This window comes from Tenrec ecaudatus, chromosome X (genome assembly GCF_050624435.1).
Source record: "Tenrec ecaudatus isolate mTenEca1 chromosome X, mTenEca1.hap1, whole genome shotgun sequence".
NCBI classification, from domain to species: Eukaryota; Metazoa; Chordata; class Mammalia; order Afrosoricida; family Tenrecidae; genus Tenrec; species Tenrec ecaudatus.
The window spans coordinates 136,997,111-137,015,859 of record NC_134548.1 but is presented as its reverse complement, the minus strand read 5'-3'; the positions used below and the strand labels follow the sequence as shown (position 1 = coordinate 137,015,859).

The 18,749-nt window shown below is 43.9% G+C and overlaps 1 protein-coding gene across 3 annotated transcripts in view; it reads left to right on the top strand.

The window, feature by feature from the left end:
* TENM1 (teneurin transmembrane protein 1) overlaps window positions 1-18,749 on the top strand; it is a 697,668-nt gene that overhangs the window by 551,766 nt on the left and 127,153 nt on the right. For 2 of the 3 annotated variants that reach the window (XM_075538255.1, XM_075538254.1), the window contains exons 20-21: window positions 8,669-8,918; window positions 17,677-17,697. In XM_075538255.1, the coding sequence (XP_075394370.1) occupies window positions 8,669-8,918; window positions 17,677-17,697 (271 nt within the window). The remainder of the gene's footprint in view (window positions 1-8,668; window positions 8,919-17,676; window positions 17,698-18,749) is intronic. The other variant, XM_075538256.1, reaches the window with a different exon arrangement.

The window sequence follows — 18,749 nt, the reverse complement described above, 5'->3', positions numbered from 1 at the left end:
TTAAGGGAATGGTTTTTCATTGTATCATCTCATTGGTAGGGGCATTCGATTTCTAGCCAAGGACTGCTCACAATGTCCAGGAACCAGCTCCGAAGTCAGCCTGGCCACTGCCTTTCAGCCTGCCCTGGCCTTAAACACTACCCTCGAGATGGGCTCCTCCTCTAAATCCTGTCCACAAACAGTTTTAGAAGCTGAAATGTGCAGCGTGAAGGAGTGTCTTAGGGAAGACCAATTTAGAAAGCAATGCTCTTCCCCCCTCAGGTCAGACAGCCTTTTCTGACTGATTTAGGCAAAAGTGACCTTGCTCCAAATTCCCCCAACTCTACTTCTTTCTGGAAAAAGCCGAATTCTTTAGGCACCCCACTTTTTTGATCTGAGGCAGACAGCGGATTGGAAACAGGAATCCATCTTCCCCCAATTTCCTCTCCCTGGTTAAAAAGACACCTGTAATTAGGTTGGCTGTCTGCTGCCATTCAATCCTTCAGGGTGGTTTTGCTGTTGTTGTTGTTGTTGTTGTTGTTGTTTCCTTTGGCTCCCGGATCATTATGCAGTGGGTAGCTAGACAGTGTTTTCAGACCATTTGTTATTCTTCTTGCAGCGATTATGTGTACCTGACAATTAACCATTGGTTGTGGAGAAGTGTTTTCAAATATGATGCCTGACATATAGAGAAAGATGGTTCCTACTTTCACTGAGATTGAAAAAAAAAAGGCACAGGAACTTTGTGTTTTTCAACATGAGTCTTTCAAAAGACATGTTCTGGGTGATTATAGAAAAAAAAGCATAACCATTCCTTTGAAGAAAACACAGAATTTCAAAATCATGAGAAGTAAAAAACATAAAAATGTGTCCATTCATTATTGGTGCCAGAGTGTGCTTGCATCACTGGTCCCAGTAGAGCAGGGATTGTGAGGATGGCACAGGCCAGGAGGTGTTTTGTTCTGTGGTGCATAAGGTCGGTCGCCAGGAGTCGGAACCGACTGACTCCACAGCACCTCCCAACGACAACATCAGTGCGACCCAACTCAGCCCCTAGTGTTTCTGAAGCGGCTGAGTGGTATGCAAAGGATTAGAGAGCAACATCCAGGGCACAGATTGGATAATGTCATCTGTCTTGAATGGATAAAGAATGTTCTCTAACTTTGCCTCCACGACAGGCCAGCAGTAAGTCAACAAATGGTTTTTCTGGGAGGGGGGAGTACCTTTCCATTGGTCACACTGGCATATCTCCCAATCTGTGTTTATAGCCCCTCAATCAAGTCCTGGGCGAAACATGTATTGAGTCCTTTATTCCTAAGGCGGAAACTGGCTTCTTTGAAATCGCCATAAAGCACCACCAACAGATTTGTGTAAGAAGTTCTGAGCAAGGTAGCAAGGGGGTCTGAGCATTATGTCTTTAAAAGTGTGTGCTCACTTTATTACATAACCACCTTGGCTGTTGGGCAGGAAAAAGGGAACTTGGGCGGAAATGTACCGTTGGCCCCAGTCAGTGGGCTTTCACCGCTGACTGAAAACAGGACACCCAATCCCTCGCAGGAAGTTGGCCTTCGTCTCACATAAATAATGTGTGTTGTCCTAGGATCATTTGATTCCGTTTTCACAATGAGCGTGTGTGGCAGAATAAAGTGGAAAGGAGGCAGTGGTAATTGATCAAGATTTCCAACAACATAAACAAAATATTTTCGAAGCAACCTTTTGCAGAAGAATTGGTGTTAAATCATTGTTGCTAGATGGTGTGCCCGGGTTCTATGTAATGAAAGGTTAAACAGATTCTTGAAACAACAAAACACCCTTCCGAATGATCGATTTTGCCAGGGCAATACAAAAGGGCTTTGCCCATTTTGGTTTTGATTGCTTCCGCTTGACACGGGAATGGTAATTTCAGAACACAGGCACTGTCGTACCTTGCATGCAAGCAAGCCATCAATTGTGGAGATAAAATCAGAAAGTACATTGCCTTATGTTTTATTTCCTTTAATCATTCTTCTTCCTTGATGGAGTGCTGGGGTTTCTAATAGAAAAGGGGAGTTTTCGAATTGCAGACCTGGAAGAATGGTTTCGAATAGCCATCTTTAGCTTTTAAATTGTCAGGAGCCTGGTAATAACATGTCATTTTCAGGGTAATTGCTAACTATAGTATTATATTGATATATTTTAAAAATGGAGATCTACCTGTGAAAATGGATGCTAATAGCAAATCTGGTATTTCCAAACCAATAATTGGAAATCTTTTTGAATGATATGCCCAATCATGCATCTGAAGCCCCGATGTGGTAAACAGTGATTTGCTCATTTATTGAAGAGCATAGCATAGTCTCATAAGTCGGATGTTCAGCAAGTGATCGTTGGGAGATTTCGTTACAGTGATGTTGGGTGACTGTCATCCGAGTTCGCATTTGTGTCCGCCCAGTTCATTTGCATGGCAGTATTGATTGCACTGCGAGTGGAAGCCCTTTTTGGGGAAATGAGATTCAATCCTATTCATCTTACTTAATTAACTAGTCCAAATCTGAAGAAATTTCTTTACGGCCTACTAAAGTTATTGATAAAATTAATAAGAACGTAGCGATCCTCAAGATATCTCACAGCTCTGCAATAAAAGGGCAGTTTGTTGGAGTTTAAACTCACAGCTGCTCCTACAAATCATATGTTGAAAACGTCGCCTGAAAGAACCCTACAAAGAAAGTGAAAATACTTAAATCTGAGATCCAAAGGCTAGGTGATGGATGGGAGTGGTTGCTTGGAAGGCCCCTTCCAAGGGCATATTGGTGCCATTGTTTTGGATGATGTTTTGCCCTCATATTTATTTTGGCCAGCAATCCTTCTCCCTCAGAGTAGTCAACAGTTTCTTTCTTTTTTTATGGTATATATTTTCTTTTTTATCATTTTATTGGGGGCTTTTATAACTCTTACCACAATCCATACATACATCAATTGTGCCAAGCCCATTTGTACATATGTTGCCATCTTCATTCTCAAAACACCTGCTTCCTACTTGAGCCCTTGGTATCAGCTCCTCATTTTTCCCCTCCCTCCCGCCTACCCCTCCCCCCTTAACCCTTTATAAATTATTATTTTGTCATATCTTACACCATCTGACGTCTCCCCTTACCCACTTCTCCGCTGTCTGTGGCCCAGGGAGAGGGTTATATGTAGACCTTGTACTCTGTTCCTCCTTTCTCCCTCACCTTCTCTCCACCCTCCTGATATCGCCACTCTCACCACTGGTCCTGAGGGATTCATCTGTCCTGGATTCCCTGTATTTCTAGTTCCTATCTGTGCCAGTGTACATCCTCTGGTCCAGCCGGATAGGTAAGGTAGAATCGGGATCATGATGGGGGTGGGAAGGAAGCATTCAAGGACTAGAGGATATTTGTATATTTCATCATTGCTACACTGCACCCTGACTGGCTCATCTCCTCCCCGCAGTCCTTCTGCAAGGGGATGTCCAATTTCCCACAGATGGGCCCTGGGTTCCCACTCCGCACTCCCCCTCATTCACAATGCTATGATTTTCTTTTGGTCTTTGATGCCTGATACCTGATCCCTTTGACACCTTGTGATCTCACAGGCTGGTGTGCTTCTTCCATGTGCGCTTTCTTGTTTCTCAGTTAGATGGCCCCTTGTTTATCATCCAGCCTATAAGACCCCAGATGCTATATTGTTTTTTTCTTTTAAAAATCATTTTATTGGGGGCTCATAAAGCTCTTATCACAATCCATCCATCCATCCATTGTGTCAAGCATATTTGCACATGTTTGCCATCATCATTTTCTTTTTTTTCTGTTATGAAATTTTTTATTTAATAAATCATTTTATTGGCACTCATACAACTCTTATCACAATCCATACATACATCAATTGAGTACAGCACCCTTGTACATTCGTTGCCCTCATTCTCAAAATTCACCTTCCACTTGGGGTCCTGGAATCAGCTCATTTTCCTTTTTTTCCCCTCCTCCCTCCCCGCTCCCCCCTCTCCCATGAACCCTTAATAGTTTATAAGTTATTATTTCATCTTATCTTACACTGCCCGGCGTCTCCCCTCACCCACCTTCCCATTGCCCAACCCCCAGAGAGGAGGTTACAAGTAGATCCCTGAGATTGGTTTTCCTTTCTACACCCCCTTCCCTCCCGGTGTCGCTGCTCTCACCGCTGGTCCTAAGGGGTTCATCCATCCTAGACTCCCTGTGTTTCCAGCTCCCTACTGCACCGCTGTGCATCCTCTGGTCTAACCAGGTCCACAAGGCAGAATTGGGATCATGATAATTGAGGGGGAGGATTCGTTCAAGAGCTAGAGGAAGGTTTTGAGTTTCATTGTTGCTACACTGAACCCTGAATGACTCATCTCCTCCCCACTACCCCTCTGCAAGGGATGTCCAGCTGTCTACAGATGGACATTGGGTCCCCATCATGCACTCCCCTCATTCACGGTGATGTGATTTTTCCCCCCTTACTTTGTTATTTGAAACCTGATCCCCTCGGCCCTTCATGATCACACATGTTGGTGTGCTGCTTCCATGTGGGTTTTGTTGCTTCTGGGCTAGATGGCTGCTTGTTTACTTTCAAACCTTTAAGTCCCTGGACGCCATATCTCTCAACAACTGGGTACCATCAGCCTTCTTCACCACATTTGCTTATGCACACATTCATCTTAGGCTGTGTGCTTCTTTTCTGTGGGCTTTGTTGCTTCTGAGCTAGATGGCCGCTTGTTTGCCTTCAAGCCTTTAAGACCCCAGACACAATATCTTTTTGATAGCCGGGCACCATCAGCTTTCTTGACCATGTTTGCTTACACACACACCTGTCTTCACTGATCATGTCGGGAAGGTGGGTATCATGGAATGACCGTTTAGCTGGGCAAGGTGCTATTGTATTGAGGGATTGTGCGTGAAGAGGCCCAATGTCCACCTGCTACCCTACTACTGAACCTAAATATATATATACATAGGTAGATTTCCCCCATAATCATAAATATATTTACATATGTACATGTTTGTATTTAGGCTTCTCTTTTGACAGCCAGGCACCATCAGCTTTCTTCACCGCATTTACTTATGCACCCACTTTGTCTTCAGCATTCATGTTGGGATAGGCTGGTGTGCTTCTTCCATGTGGGCTTTGTTGTTTCTTAGCTAGATAGCTGCCTGTTAATCTTCAAGCCTTTAAGACCCCAGATGCTATGTCATTTGATAGCTGAGCACAATCAGCTTTCTTCATCACTTGTTTATGCACCCACTTTGTCCTCAGTGATCGCGTTGGGACAGTCAACAGTTTCTTGTGTAGGACACTGGAAACACAAGTTGGGTGCATGGTTGGATGGTGAGGTTGGTGGGCGAGGTTGGCGGGCAGGAAAGAGGAAAACAATCTCTGGTAATGTTCAGGGAGAAAAACCATCACACCAAAGAGCTAGCCAGTAGAGACAGCACGAGAGGAGGGTGCATACGGTTATACAGTGTAACTGCCTCCATTTCCTTCCTATCAGTTACTTCAGTCTGACACCTTGGCAGGCCATCTTATAGCCAGGATGTTTTACCTGCCCTGGCTAATTCTGCAGACTAGAGCTAGTTAGCACAGCTGTGCTTGTCCTGCTTGCAAAAATCATTGAGATTTGTCAGGGAACATTCTAAGGGATTCAAAGCCTATTTTCAACATTTACTGAGCACTTACAATGATTAGATCACAGAACTTGCCACTCAAATATTGCAAGGTATAAGACAGAGGGTCTCCCTTCCAGGAGACCGTGTCCTAATGGGAAACATAGAAAAGTAATCAAAACTGCACAACACAATGTATTATAATAACCAACCAATTCTCCTGCAGTTGACTCTATCTCAGGGAACACCCTTTTTTTCCACAGTGGACCTTGGCTCCACTGGACTTTCAGTGGCTGGTCACCGGGCCCTTCTTCCAAGATGCCTCTGGATGAACTCAAACTGCTCACACTGGCCAGTAACCCAGCCCTTCCCTGTTTATGCCCCCCAGTGACTCCAAGCATTATAAGTAGAGCTATGCAGAACCAACAATAGAAGTACCAAGGTGGGCAGAACTAAGTAAATGGGCATCAAGGAAGTTGACCTTTGAAGGATGAGTAGGGGTTCCCAGAGCAGACAGGATAAAGAAGGGAATTCCGGACAGAGGGAACGTTGTTGTTGTTGTTGTTGTTGTTGGGTGTTGTCGGCTCAGTTCCTACTGTTAGCAACCCTACACACAACAAAACGAACCACTTCCTGGTCCCCTGCCATCCGCACACTTGTTCTTATGCTTAAAGGAATAGTGGGTACAAAAAGCAGAGAGGAGTGGGGAGGTATGCAAAAGAAATTGTCTATTTTTTCTTATATAGCTAGAGGGCAATATACAAATGAGAGGGCAATGAGAGGAGAGAAAGAAGGAAGTAGGCAAGAGCCAAATTAGGAAGGATTCTATATTTGTTAATAATAAGGAACATACCCCTTATCTTTTTAAATACAGTTTTAATGACAATATGACTCACTTTTTATAGTTTAGTCATTGATAAGAGTTGTAAAGTTACCTCTACAATCAGTTCCAAAATATTTTCTTCCCTCATTGTACTTTTTAGTAGCTTCTAATTTCCCTCCAACCAACACGCCCACCCCCACCCCACCCAATCTCCCAATAAGCTTCTCAATATTGTCTCTATAGCTTCACCCATCTTAGTCTTCATATGCTAGAAAATATGCACACCAAAAAAGACCAACAATAATAACAAAATAAACCATAGGGGAAAAAATCCCCAGTTGAAAAAGAAGCAGGCAGTATTAAAAACTAGAACATGTAGGTCAAAAAGGAGATCAATTGATCAGGGAGATCACAATGTAACCAATTTATATCTGCGATGATTGAGTTTACCCTGTTCTCTGTCTGAGAGCAAGGCTATGCACATCCCTCAACTGTGGTTAGCGGGGATTCATCAGGTAGGGCTTAATTCATGTAGAGACCCTGCAAATGGATTTTGAGTTCCCACCACCTTCTGAAAATCTGGCACTCACAATTTAAGCTCTGAAAGCATTCCCTCCTTCATATTTGGATTTTATTGTTTACAATCCTTGAATCACACAGACTGGTGCACTGTAGTAGTAGCAGAAATGGAAAGGAGGAAATTAGTTCAACAAATTTTAGGAGATAGACTCAGTGGCAATTGAAAATTAATTGGATAAAGAGAATGAAAGAGAAAGAAGAGGCAGGTTTATGCCCAGGTCTCAACTTGGATAACTGCATGGATTGTGAGGTTATTGTTGTTAGGTACCTTTGAGTTAGATTCTCACTCATAGTGACCCAATGACCAACAGCAGAGTGGAACTGGGCTCAGTCCTGTGGCAACCTCGCAATCCTTTCTATGTCCTAGCCCAATATTGCAGCCACTTTATCAATTCATTTCATGGCGGGTCTTTCTCTTTCTTACCACTCCCTGCTTTACCAAGCATGATGTCCTTTTCCAGTAACTGGTCTCTCCTGATGACATGCCTGAAGTAAATGAGACACTTTGAAGTCTCACTACCCTCTATTCTAAGGAGCATTCTGGCTCTACAGATGTGGTTGTTCTTTGGGCAGACCATGAGACTTTCCGCATTCTTCACCACCACCAGAATGCAAAGGCATCCATTCATCTTCAGTCTTCCATATTCATTGCCCAGCTTTCACATGCCTATGAAGCAACCCATAGCTTAGGGCAGGTGCACCTTCGTCCTCACAAGTAGCATTCTTGGTCTTTAACACTTGATAGAGGTCTTATACAGCAGCACATGTACCCAATGCAACCTGTCTTTTGAGTTCTTGGCTGCTGCTACCATGAGCGTTGGTTTTGGACCACCACCCCCCACCCCCACACCACTAAAATAAGGCGAGAACACAAAAAGAAGAGACTACATATAAATGATGAATTGTTTTAAGAGTGGGTGATCTGCAAGTGATGCATCTAAGTGTCCCCAGAGAACCCGCAACGAAGGCAGTTTCAGCACAATTCAAGTGGGTGCTTCGGCTGTGGGTATGACTGCGATTGCCCAAAGAAAATGACTGATAGCGGTAGTCCAGCATGGTCATAAGTCAGCATCTGTTTGTCCTGCACTTATGATTGTGAGATCGGGTCCACACAAGTGGAAACTTCATGTCCCTTTCGTATAGCTTCGAAGTGTATTCTAACGGCATGATTTCTTTTCTTTTCGCTGAAGTAGATTACCTTTCTGATTGTGTTTTGCCAAGGTTAATTTTAAAATTGAATGAGATTCCTTTTTCAGGAACCGTAGCCAGGGAAGGGTACTCAGAAATCAGACAGATGAGTGCCAGGAATCAGGAAAAAGCCAGGCAGAGATGAAAAATTCACCACGGAGGACTCACAGAGCCCAGAAGGGAAGGCGCTCATTAAAAGTCGGTCATCAAATGTTTTCTTGATGCATTTGGAATCAGTACGGATGGGACTGGTTGTACTACCCTGTTTGCAGATGGACAAACTCAGACGAATTGTTATGCTCTCATTCATTGTAGTAATGCAGTATGTTTCACTGAAGTTCTCCTATGCCATGCCATGCCAAGCTGCCTTCCTGACTGAACAATGAGAGATAACTAAAAATCATGCCAACATTATTGTGTGGTGATTGATTCTCTCTCACCCCCTCTCTTTTTCTCTCTCTCTTGTTTCTCTTGTGCGTAGGAATCATACATAAAGGGAATGGAGAAAATATGTTCATTTCCCAGCAGCCTTCAATTATATCCACCATTATGGGCAATGGACACCAGCGGAGTGTAGCCTGCACCAACTGCAATGGCCCAGCCCATAACAACAAACTCTTTGCTCCTGTCGCCTTAGCTTCTGGTCCTGATGGCAGTGTGTATGTTGGTGACTTCAATTTTGTAAGGCGCATATTTCCCTCGGGAAACTCCGTTAGTATTTTGGAATTAAGGTAAGTGTCCTCTAATCTCCATGTTGGCTTATTGGATAAAGAAGCAAGATTACGATAACATGAAGAGACAAGGGCTTTGCCAGAAGGTGCAAAATAAATATACAAACAAACAGAACAAGAAACCAGGAATTACCCAGGATGTAGCACTGGGTTAAAATGCAGGAATAGGGACTAAGGACATAGTTAAACATGACCATCCCTCCTACTTGAAGGAACCTTTGAGCACTGCTTTGGAGAACCAGGAAGTGTTGTCATCCCTGTGTGTGTGTCTTCCCTGTGTGCAATGTCGTCACTGACATGGATCTCAATACTCCCAAGTGCTCAGGTAAGTCATTCGCCTCCTCCTAGGCACCCCTGAGACTGATCAAAAGCACCTCTTCAGTTCGATCAGGTTGAGAAACTGACAAATGCAAAAGGCGAAACTTTCTAAGTATTCGAGGTCTAACGTTTTAATAACGAAGAAAGTGGAAGTCTGTGCTGGCTTAGCATGATAAGAAGAAAGAACCAGTTCTTTTCCCTTGAAAACTCCACCTCCCAGTAAATGATTCGAGCATTCCTCTCTACCCCTTTCTCATTCTATTCTAGGGATTTTCTTGAGCACACCAAGGCATATGTTGACACCTTTAGGGAAGCATCCAAGATTACATAGACTGTGTTTTAATCTGCCTGTTTCTCCTTTGTGAGAATTTAAAACGTAAACATGCCCTCTGGGGTCATAGAGAAGGCGAACATCCATTCTCAGTCTCAGAGGGAGGGTCTCTCTTCCCTGGATGAACTGGGAGAGCCTTCCTTTGAATCGGGTAGGGCAGCTGTGTCCCTAACACATGCCTGTAGAACAGTGGGCTGCAAGTGAACCCCCTGTTACAGAAGACATTGACGCTGTCCTTGAAACTAGTCTGTAATATAATTGTGGGCATAGCGATCACCTCAATGACGTGGAAAATAGTGACCAAAAATAGGGACTGAAAAATATATACATTGGGATGGTAGGAACAGAGACATTCATTTAACCATGGTTAGGGACTCAGTGGCTAACCGGAAGGTCAAGTGTTCAAATCTGCCAGCTGCTCTACAGTAGAAAAGACCTGGGAATCTGCTCTGATAAAAGTTACAGCCTAGGAAACCCTATGGGCCATGCTTCTCTGCCCTCTAGAATGAATCAGAACCTACCAACAGCACACAACAAGGCCAGTGCAAACATATAAGAAACCTTGGGACATTTTCATTTTGCACAATGATCCCCAGGGGCATAGTAGTTGTGCTTTGGGCTAACTGCAAGGTCAACAGTTTGAAGCCACCAGCTGCTCCCAAGGACAAAGAGAAGGCTTTCTACTCCCTTAAAGAGTAGCAGTCTCAGAAACCTACCCTTTCCTATAGGGTTGCTATGCGTCAGAATCAGCTTGATGGCAGCAAGATGGTTTGTGATATATATTCCCACCAGCATGTAAATCTGAATGCAGTAGGACAATCCTCAATTTTTTTCCCAAATTCTTTTGACTGCTTTGCTGAGAAAACTCTTGGTTCTTGGACTGAGTTATTCCTTTGGATCTAGCTGGGGAAATCTCCTTTTCCCAAATGCCGCCCCCTCCTGCATTTTCCACATTAATTCACTCCAGTTTTAATACATTTCTTAATTATAATTGCAAAGGCTGTCATAGGGAAGAAAGCTGTGAAATCCCTTGGCTAATAAAAAAAATGGATTGTAAAGTTGACTCTATAAGCTGAAGGTACCTTGCTCCAACCCAGTGCTCCTGGGTCTGAGGAAGTCACACCTTCCATGGACCTGTCCCTCCTACCACTGCAGCTCTAGGGGCCCCTGCTCACTGGAAAGTCAACCAAAGTCAAGATGGTTGTATGCTTGCATTTTGGAAATGACTTACGCAACATTCTACACTTTGTCCTCAACCCCTGGGTTTCTACACATGCACAGGAATGAAGATCCCAATGTTTTCAGTCACACAGGCATACAGAGCGGTCTTGACAGAAGATCTAGTACTAACACCTCAGAGAAAAACAATCGAATTATCTATAAAAGCAAGAGCCAAAAGAATATGACTGTAAAGAAAACCTGGCTGAGTGCAGCCCTTTCCTTCGTAATTTAAATGCAAATGTACCTACTGTGGAGCAATTGTCATTCATTGATGGGATTCTCTCTTGGTCAAGGATCCTTAACAGTTCACAAATTTGCCTTTGGTCCAAAGTCCCTCCTGACCTTCAACACAAAATCATCTGAAGAATAAAATAGAATAACTTGAGCCCCTCATTACAAAGTGATTTTCTCAGGAGAAGAAAAATTAGTTTCTGACAGTTTGAAGTATTGTGCAATGCCTCTCGCTCCACCACAGGTTCTCTCTCATTGCCATAGCCCTTCGTACATGAAGCTCTGCACACCCCGTATACTGTCCACACACCCAGAGTCTGTCAGCCTCGGTCTCTCTAGCTGGTTTCTCTGAGCTGAAATCCTCTCACTACACTTCTTAATTTAGTCTCAGACCCCTCCGAGAATCTCTGGAAGGCTATGGACTCTCTAACCCCCAAAGGCCCATTCACACAAAATTGTGTATGTGTTTTCAGGGGCCACATATCTTGCCCTTTTCCATAACTCCGTCCTGATAGATGAAGCCTGTTCTTACACTCGTGGCTACAGGCCCCTACATTACAGATAAAGGAGAAAAGCCTTCCTTCAAGGCTCAGTGTTGTGATTGGCTAAGAGAGAAATAAGCTGTCGGAAAACATACATGATCATTTTGATGTATTTGGCAGGTAACTCACAGTTGCTTGACTATAGCTGTCATGTTTATTCAGAAAGCATCATAGTTCTTATGAGATTCACCTTTTTAAAAAAAAGTATCTATCTTGATCAGTAGTCTATACATCAAATTGTTCATATATAATTTGTGAATTTAAATATTTACCTTATAGCTTGTCCACATTTAAACTTTGTGACGAGAAATCAGGTGATTTAATCAGACCGTGCTACCTTGAGAATCATCATGTTCAGTGAGTTCTACCGTCTTTCAGCAGAAATTTTGTTGTTAAAAGATTTTCATTTCATTACAGACCCTCCCAGTGCATATTATCTTCTGATTTGGTTGAGTGATCTGTTTCCTTGGAAACACCGACTAATGTAGTCATTGTGTTATTGATTGCATTTAAAACTGTGAAGGGAAGAGCAATATTGCCAACAGGTTTCTATAGCAAGGCATCGTCTAGAGCTTCGCCCTCTGGCAGATTATTCATTATGTAACTTTCGACAATTATCTACTCTCTTCTCTACTTCCCAATCCATGAAATTGACTTGATGTTTACATTGGAGCCTCCACTCTCAATTTAACTTGTTTTGAGATCCACAGATATCTAGTGCAACCAGAACAAGTGGGAAAGCCTTTCGGGAAAACCTGTCGTTAAGAGTTGTTCTAGATTTCTTTCTCTTCCATCTTCTTCCTCTTGTCTTTTGGGCCACACCGAGCGAGTGATTCCAGATCCAGAAGCCTGGAAGACTGTAGATTGGGCCTACCTCAGATCTCCTGACCTAAACTGGGTCTCTTTGAGCTTCTGTGGTCTGAGCACCAAAATAGCTTCATTTTCATGGGTTGCCAGTCATTTATTGCTTCCACCTGGTTCCCCATGGGCTGAACAGGGGGAAAGAAGAAAAGTCATCTCATCTCATCAGAAATCTGCCAAGAGCAACAATATTTTTTCTTGTTATTTAAGACTAGTGTACCCCTCTGTGTATTTACCAAAATTTGCAGCTGCACATATACATCTCTCGGTGCTTCCTTCCAGGTGGAAATTGAAATGAGATTAAAAAAAAGAAGAAGAGAAGTTTGTAAGATATATGCAATTTAATCAAAGAGAATTGCAAAAATTCATTATCTGAAGATGTTTTAAAGATCGAATCTATATGAGATAGTTGAAATCTTGGTTTCCATGGCCATTTGTTCTCACAATCAACTTTGACCCCTCTCCCCTCCCCACCAAACACACACACACAGTTCAAAACTTTGCGGGAAATTCCGTTATCTTCTCATTCCATTTCTCCACACACTTTTAAAAGACCTTCACACACACACACACACACACACACACACATATCATGGATTTGTGAATTTAGCATTAGAAGGATACAGATGTGAGCTCTGATTTAACATACCATGTTGTCCACTTCCCAGCGTATCCCTGATAGGTGGTCCTCCAAACTGTGCTTGCTGACTTTCAGTACAACCCACTGCCCTTGAGTCAGTTCCAGAGTGGGACTGCTCCATAGAGTTCCTGAGACTGTAAATCGGTAAGGGGACCGTCTGTCTCATCTGTCTCCTGTGGAGCCGCTGGTGGTTCTGAACCACAGACCTTAGCAGCCCAATACTTATTCCACAGTGCCACTAGCACTCTTTTTTTTTCAATAATGGAAAATTTAATTACCTCTCAAGACAGCCCCTTACATATTTGGAAAAGAACTCTTTATGCTAATCCATGAAACACCCACTAAGTAGTGGCAGATGTTGGCTTCAGAAGTAGCATAGAAAAGTCACGTCCCTCTCTTCCCTGACAGCCATTTACAGATGTAAAGACAGCACTTAGAGGCTCCTGCGTTTGCTCTTCTTCAGTTTAAACAGCCCTCAAGCTCTTCAATTATTTCTCATCAATTATGACTTTGTTTCTTTGTCTTTGATTATGACCTCAGGGCCATTTTTCGTCTCCTAAAACTAACGGGGATAATTATATAAGTAAAAATAGGAGACATCATATCAAGTGCTTTGCAGGAATTGAAATATGTAATATCCCTTTGCTCTCTTCTCATATTCTAATTTCACAATTCTATTAGAAAATCCATTAAGCATGACTGGAAATGTATATGTATATAATTATATATATACTGGAAATTATATATACATATACATATATATACATATACATATATATACATATACATATATATACATATATATACATATACATACATATACATATATATACATATATATATACATATACTCATGCTGCTGTTGTTCACGATTCGCTTATTCTCCAGATATTTATTTTGTCCTTTCCTAAAAATGAAAGAGAGGAAAGAATCAGAGCCTGGTAATTGCTTCTTGGTGTCTTGAGTAATTTGGACTTAACAAATGTCAGTGTGACATGAAAATTCCCCTTAGATTTTGTTGTTTCTTTTACAGTGCCTGGTTAGCATTCCCTACATGGTTCTCAGGATTTGACTCCTGTCATTGACTGGGGGGCAAAATTGGAAAAGGATCCAGTTAGGGCAGTTAGCCCGCCGAGGGGCTGTGTAACTTGTAAAGCACCGTGCTAACGGAACAAATGGAAACTGGGCTTTAAGAGCTCTGCTAATATTTGCAGAATACCCAAAAAGGATCCAGAACAACAAATAGTGAAACCCTCCATGTAGATGAAATTGTTTGACCCCATGTATTAGCAGCAACACTCAAAGAGTTCCCTCCACCCCACCAAAAAGACTTTCTTCGTTGACCCAAATGCTTCCACACTAGGAACTATTTTCCTTTCAGGAAAGACATTCTATCTCTAGGGGTCTGTAAGCACCAAGTCCTCTGTTAGAATGACCCCAACTAAACTAAAACCAGTTCTGATTAGTTTATCACATTGCTTTTCAAAGGGACTGCTAGGCAGGCCAGAGCAGGGACCTGAAACACAAGACAGGTCCATTGCCATAAGGGACAAGCAGGTGGCGCCAGAGCACAGCGGGGAGAAGAGTTGTGGCTGAACTTGGCTGGAGTTGGAAGTTCTAAGAAGTCCGTGACTGGCAGGACTGAGCACTGGGTGTTCACAGAAGGCCATGGAAAAATGAGCAGGAAGGCAGAGGGAACCTCAATGTCAAATGTCTCTGGCCAAGAAGAAAGAACCCGAGAACAACACTGAAGAACAAGTGGAGTGCTGCAGCCAATCCAGAGGAGGGCAGGCAAACTTCCACACCACCAGGTCACTGGACAGCGCTTCCAAAGTGGATAGGCAGAACCCCCTGCCTCTCCATCTCCCCCTCAGGAAAATAGAAAAGGAATCAATGAGGCAGAGTGCGTAGTGAAAGAAGCGAAACATGCAAGACTACATATAAGGGTCTATTTGTTTGAAATGTTCCAGAAGAGGCAGAGCTGTAGAAAGAGGACGTGGAGTAGTAGCAAGGGACTGGGTGGGGTGGGTGGGATGGGGTTGGAATAAGTGCTAATGGGTTTCTTTGGGGGAGGTGATGACAATGCTTTGGAATGGGATCACGCTGATGATGGTGATAGCAACGACAATGGTCGCCCACCCCTGTGGGTATTCTGGCAGGGACTAAATTGCACATTTTAGAAAGGTGGATTGGATGGTGTGTGGATTATGTCACAATACATATTTTGATGGCATAAAATATCCTCATAAATGGCCCTGCCGCCATCCTGATCTTGTGAAAATCATAAAAACTCAAAAATCCACTGCCATCGAGTCGATGCTGACTCCTAGCAATCTCTAGGCCAGGGGAGAACTGCCTCAGTGAGTGTCCAAGACTGTTACTGTTCATGGGAGTAGACAGCCCATCTGTCTCCCTCAGAGCTGCTGGGGGTTTCAAACTGCTAACCTAGCTGATCAAAGCCTATTGAGTCACCACTATGCCACCAGGAGTCCAGCAAAAGTCATAGATCAATGGGAAAACCCTCCTACCAAGAACAGTTCTTACACTGCAAAGACTGTCCATCCCTCTTCTCCCCCCACCCATCCCTCATGGGAAGCTTCAAGTCAGTCAGTTGCCAGGTGATGAGGCCCAACGATGGTCCCAGGCTCTTGTGAAAAGCTGGCCTCTGAGCAGCTAGGTAGACGGCCGACTGACTTTGGTGGCAGCTCAATCCTAAATTCTTAACTAAAAGTAATTCTGAGACAGAACAAGGTCACACACTGGAAATAAATTCCCTCATTTTCCCTTCCTCCCTCTGAGATGTTAATGAGAGGACTGTTCTGCATACTAGGGGACATCTTTCCAAATTCACGGTGACGTGATTGGCAGGATCAGAAGCAGCTGCAAGAAAGCCAAGCCAGCCCCCCTCCCCACTCATTGCCATCACCTACGAATTTCAAAGCCCTTTATAGCCACACAAACAGCCTGTACCAGAAGAATCTGCTGCAGAGGCAAACACGGTTTAATGAGGCCCTTCTAGGACTTCAGCCACTAAACTTCCTTCTGGAGGGTCAAGCCTGCTACCAGGATGAGAGTCAGCCTAGAGCACATCGGACACTGTCCTTGGTAACCCAGCTGGTGTCTAGAGACAAGGAAACACAGAGGTGCAAATGCCCACGGCCAGTTTTCAAATGAAACTCCCCTTCTGACCTTTTGCCTTTTTGTGTCAACCAACAGGATGTGTTTCCTTTTGAGTTAGGCCAGGGAAAAAGAAAATTCAGACAGTCTTGACTTTAGCCCAACAGGTAAAACTGCAAGAAGGTACTCTGTAAACAAAATTGAATCCCTCGGAGCAGATGGCTTCACAATGAGATAATTGTGCATTTTTCTCTTCTTGCCTGGCATTCCATAGCGCAACATCATTTTCTAGTTTAGAGAAAGGTTGTTTTTCGTTTGTTTGCTTGTTTTTGTTAAGACCACAAGGGCCCAATTTCAAGGGATGCTCATTAGTGTTTTCACTTCTGGGCAGACCTGACCCAGAGTCAGGCCTGTACACAGTCTTAGACGCCTCAGACCAGGTCCGGAATGAAATGCCCGAGGCACTGTTTTGTCCAAAGAGGCTTCCAGATCCCAGCCCACCGACCCAATCAAACTTTCTGTTTGGTCCACCCCAGCCACCCACCTGGAGGAAGGAAGACTAGAAGATACAAGGCCCTAACCCCTGATATGTGTGACATTTTCTTGTCGCCTCCTTCTGTGAAGTGGCAGCGTGAATGCCTGGAATAGTCTGACCTCATCTAGGAGAAAAACTTTAGACTTCCAACTTAAAATATATATATATATATAGTGTTGCCAAGTGGCAGGCACAGCTCCCTCTTGTGAGACCAGAGAAGTGACTTTGGGTTAGGGTTGGGATGGCTATTGTCTCCAAGACTTGGTAACCAAACCCTCTGGAGAGAGTGGTTATGGCTATCCAAACACGGTCTCCAAGTGGGTTCAGACTTTAAAGCCCATCAGAATCCCCCGTGGAGTTAGTCAACACTAAAATGCCCCGTTATACCCCCACCCCTCCCCCACCAGAGAGTCTGATTCAGTACAAATGGGTTCCTTGGTGAGGGCCTGGTTGGCACGCTTCACTGCTAACCAAACAGTTGGAAATGCAAATCCACCTGGCAGTACCTCCAAAGGAAGACCTGGTGATCTCCTTGAGAAAAATCAGTCCTTGAATCCCCTGTTTTCATGCGGCTTTACATTGAGTCTCATGAATTAGAGTCAGCTCCGGGCCAATGGGTTTCACTGGGCGAGACCTCCTGGGAACTGTGCCTGAAGCAAGAACACCAGGCAATGCTATGCAGATGGTCCAGGGAGAACCTTTTGAGAACCCTGCCTTAGTGTTTTGTCTGCACACCAACGAGGGTACCCAATCACCTTGACCCCATCCTTAGGAAAGGACACCAAGAGAGATGAAGTCAATGTGGAGTTACACCTGTGACTACGTGATCCCTGTGGCATCTCACAAAAAGCTGCAAACTGGGTTCAGAATAGGTGTGTCTGGCTCAATGTGACTTGTTGGATGATTCTGATGACTCTCTATTTGCTTTTACTTGCAACTCGTGGACACCTTGTGCACCCTAGAAACAGAGATACCAGACATAGGTAAGCCAATCCCCTGGGCAGCTGCCTAATAGCCCCTCTGGCCTCAGAGGCCACATCCCAGTGATGTGCTAACAGGGAAATCTTGCTTCCTAAGTAAGCCTGAAGGAATGATATGAAAGCAAAACTGGGAGTTATGACTCAGGTAAGTGTCTTCCAAGAGGAGGAGTCTCCAAGAAGTGGGAATTGATTGGGGAAGTGGAACAGACAAGAGGAACAGGATAAGAAAACACTGGCAATTCAGCACTCAACAGGAAAGCAAGGCCTTATTCCTCATTAGGTTACCTTAGGTTAGATTACAAGTGAATCGTGAATCTCTAGGCTCAGAGGGATTTCACGTTTGCCGGGTGCAAGTAGGGAGAGAGACCTATAGTGACAAGGGTATGAAAGAGACCTGTATGACACTGTGTTGTCTGGAAAAACAAAGCCAGTGACACGCTTATATGTATCGAAGAGAACTTTCTTTCCAGAAGTCATTTTATATCAAGAAGGCATCCCAGTCTAGTCCAACTCAAGTCCATGAGTTGGATGCTGGCCAGAGCCCTCATCAGCCTCATGGAGCTGCAGGTCGATGGCACCCAAAGGTAAAGCAGGAAACAGGGAGATCACAGGCCAGTGAGTGCAAAGTTGGTGGGGACATAGCAGGGCACCCACAGTTCTCCAGGTTGGCTCCCAGGGTCAGCAAGTCGCCCATGTGGGCTGCCCCTGGAGGTGGACAGATTCACAGCAAAGATGAAGGTGAAGGGGGCAAGAAGAAATTCCCAGTTTCTCTCTAATGAAAAGGCCATGCCCCAAGGAGGCATCACCAGGCCACCAGTCCCACACAAGTACCACCAAGTTGACAGAAACTCTAATGGCCACAAAACCTGACTATGATGATTGAATCCGATTTCCTCCCTTATGTCTGTTATGTCACTTCAGGGGTTCAGTTTCTTCCCAACAGAAAAAAAGAATCAAAAAACCTTACAACTGGCCACTTACCGACAATGCACATATTGCCGAAATTAATCATAATGAGTAGTTCTATTCAATTTGTGTATGCATTACACTTGTCA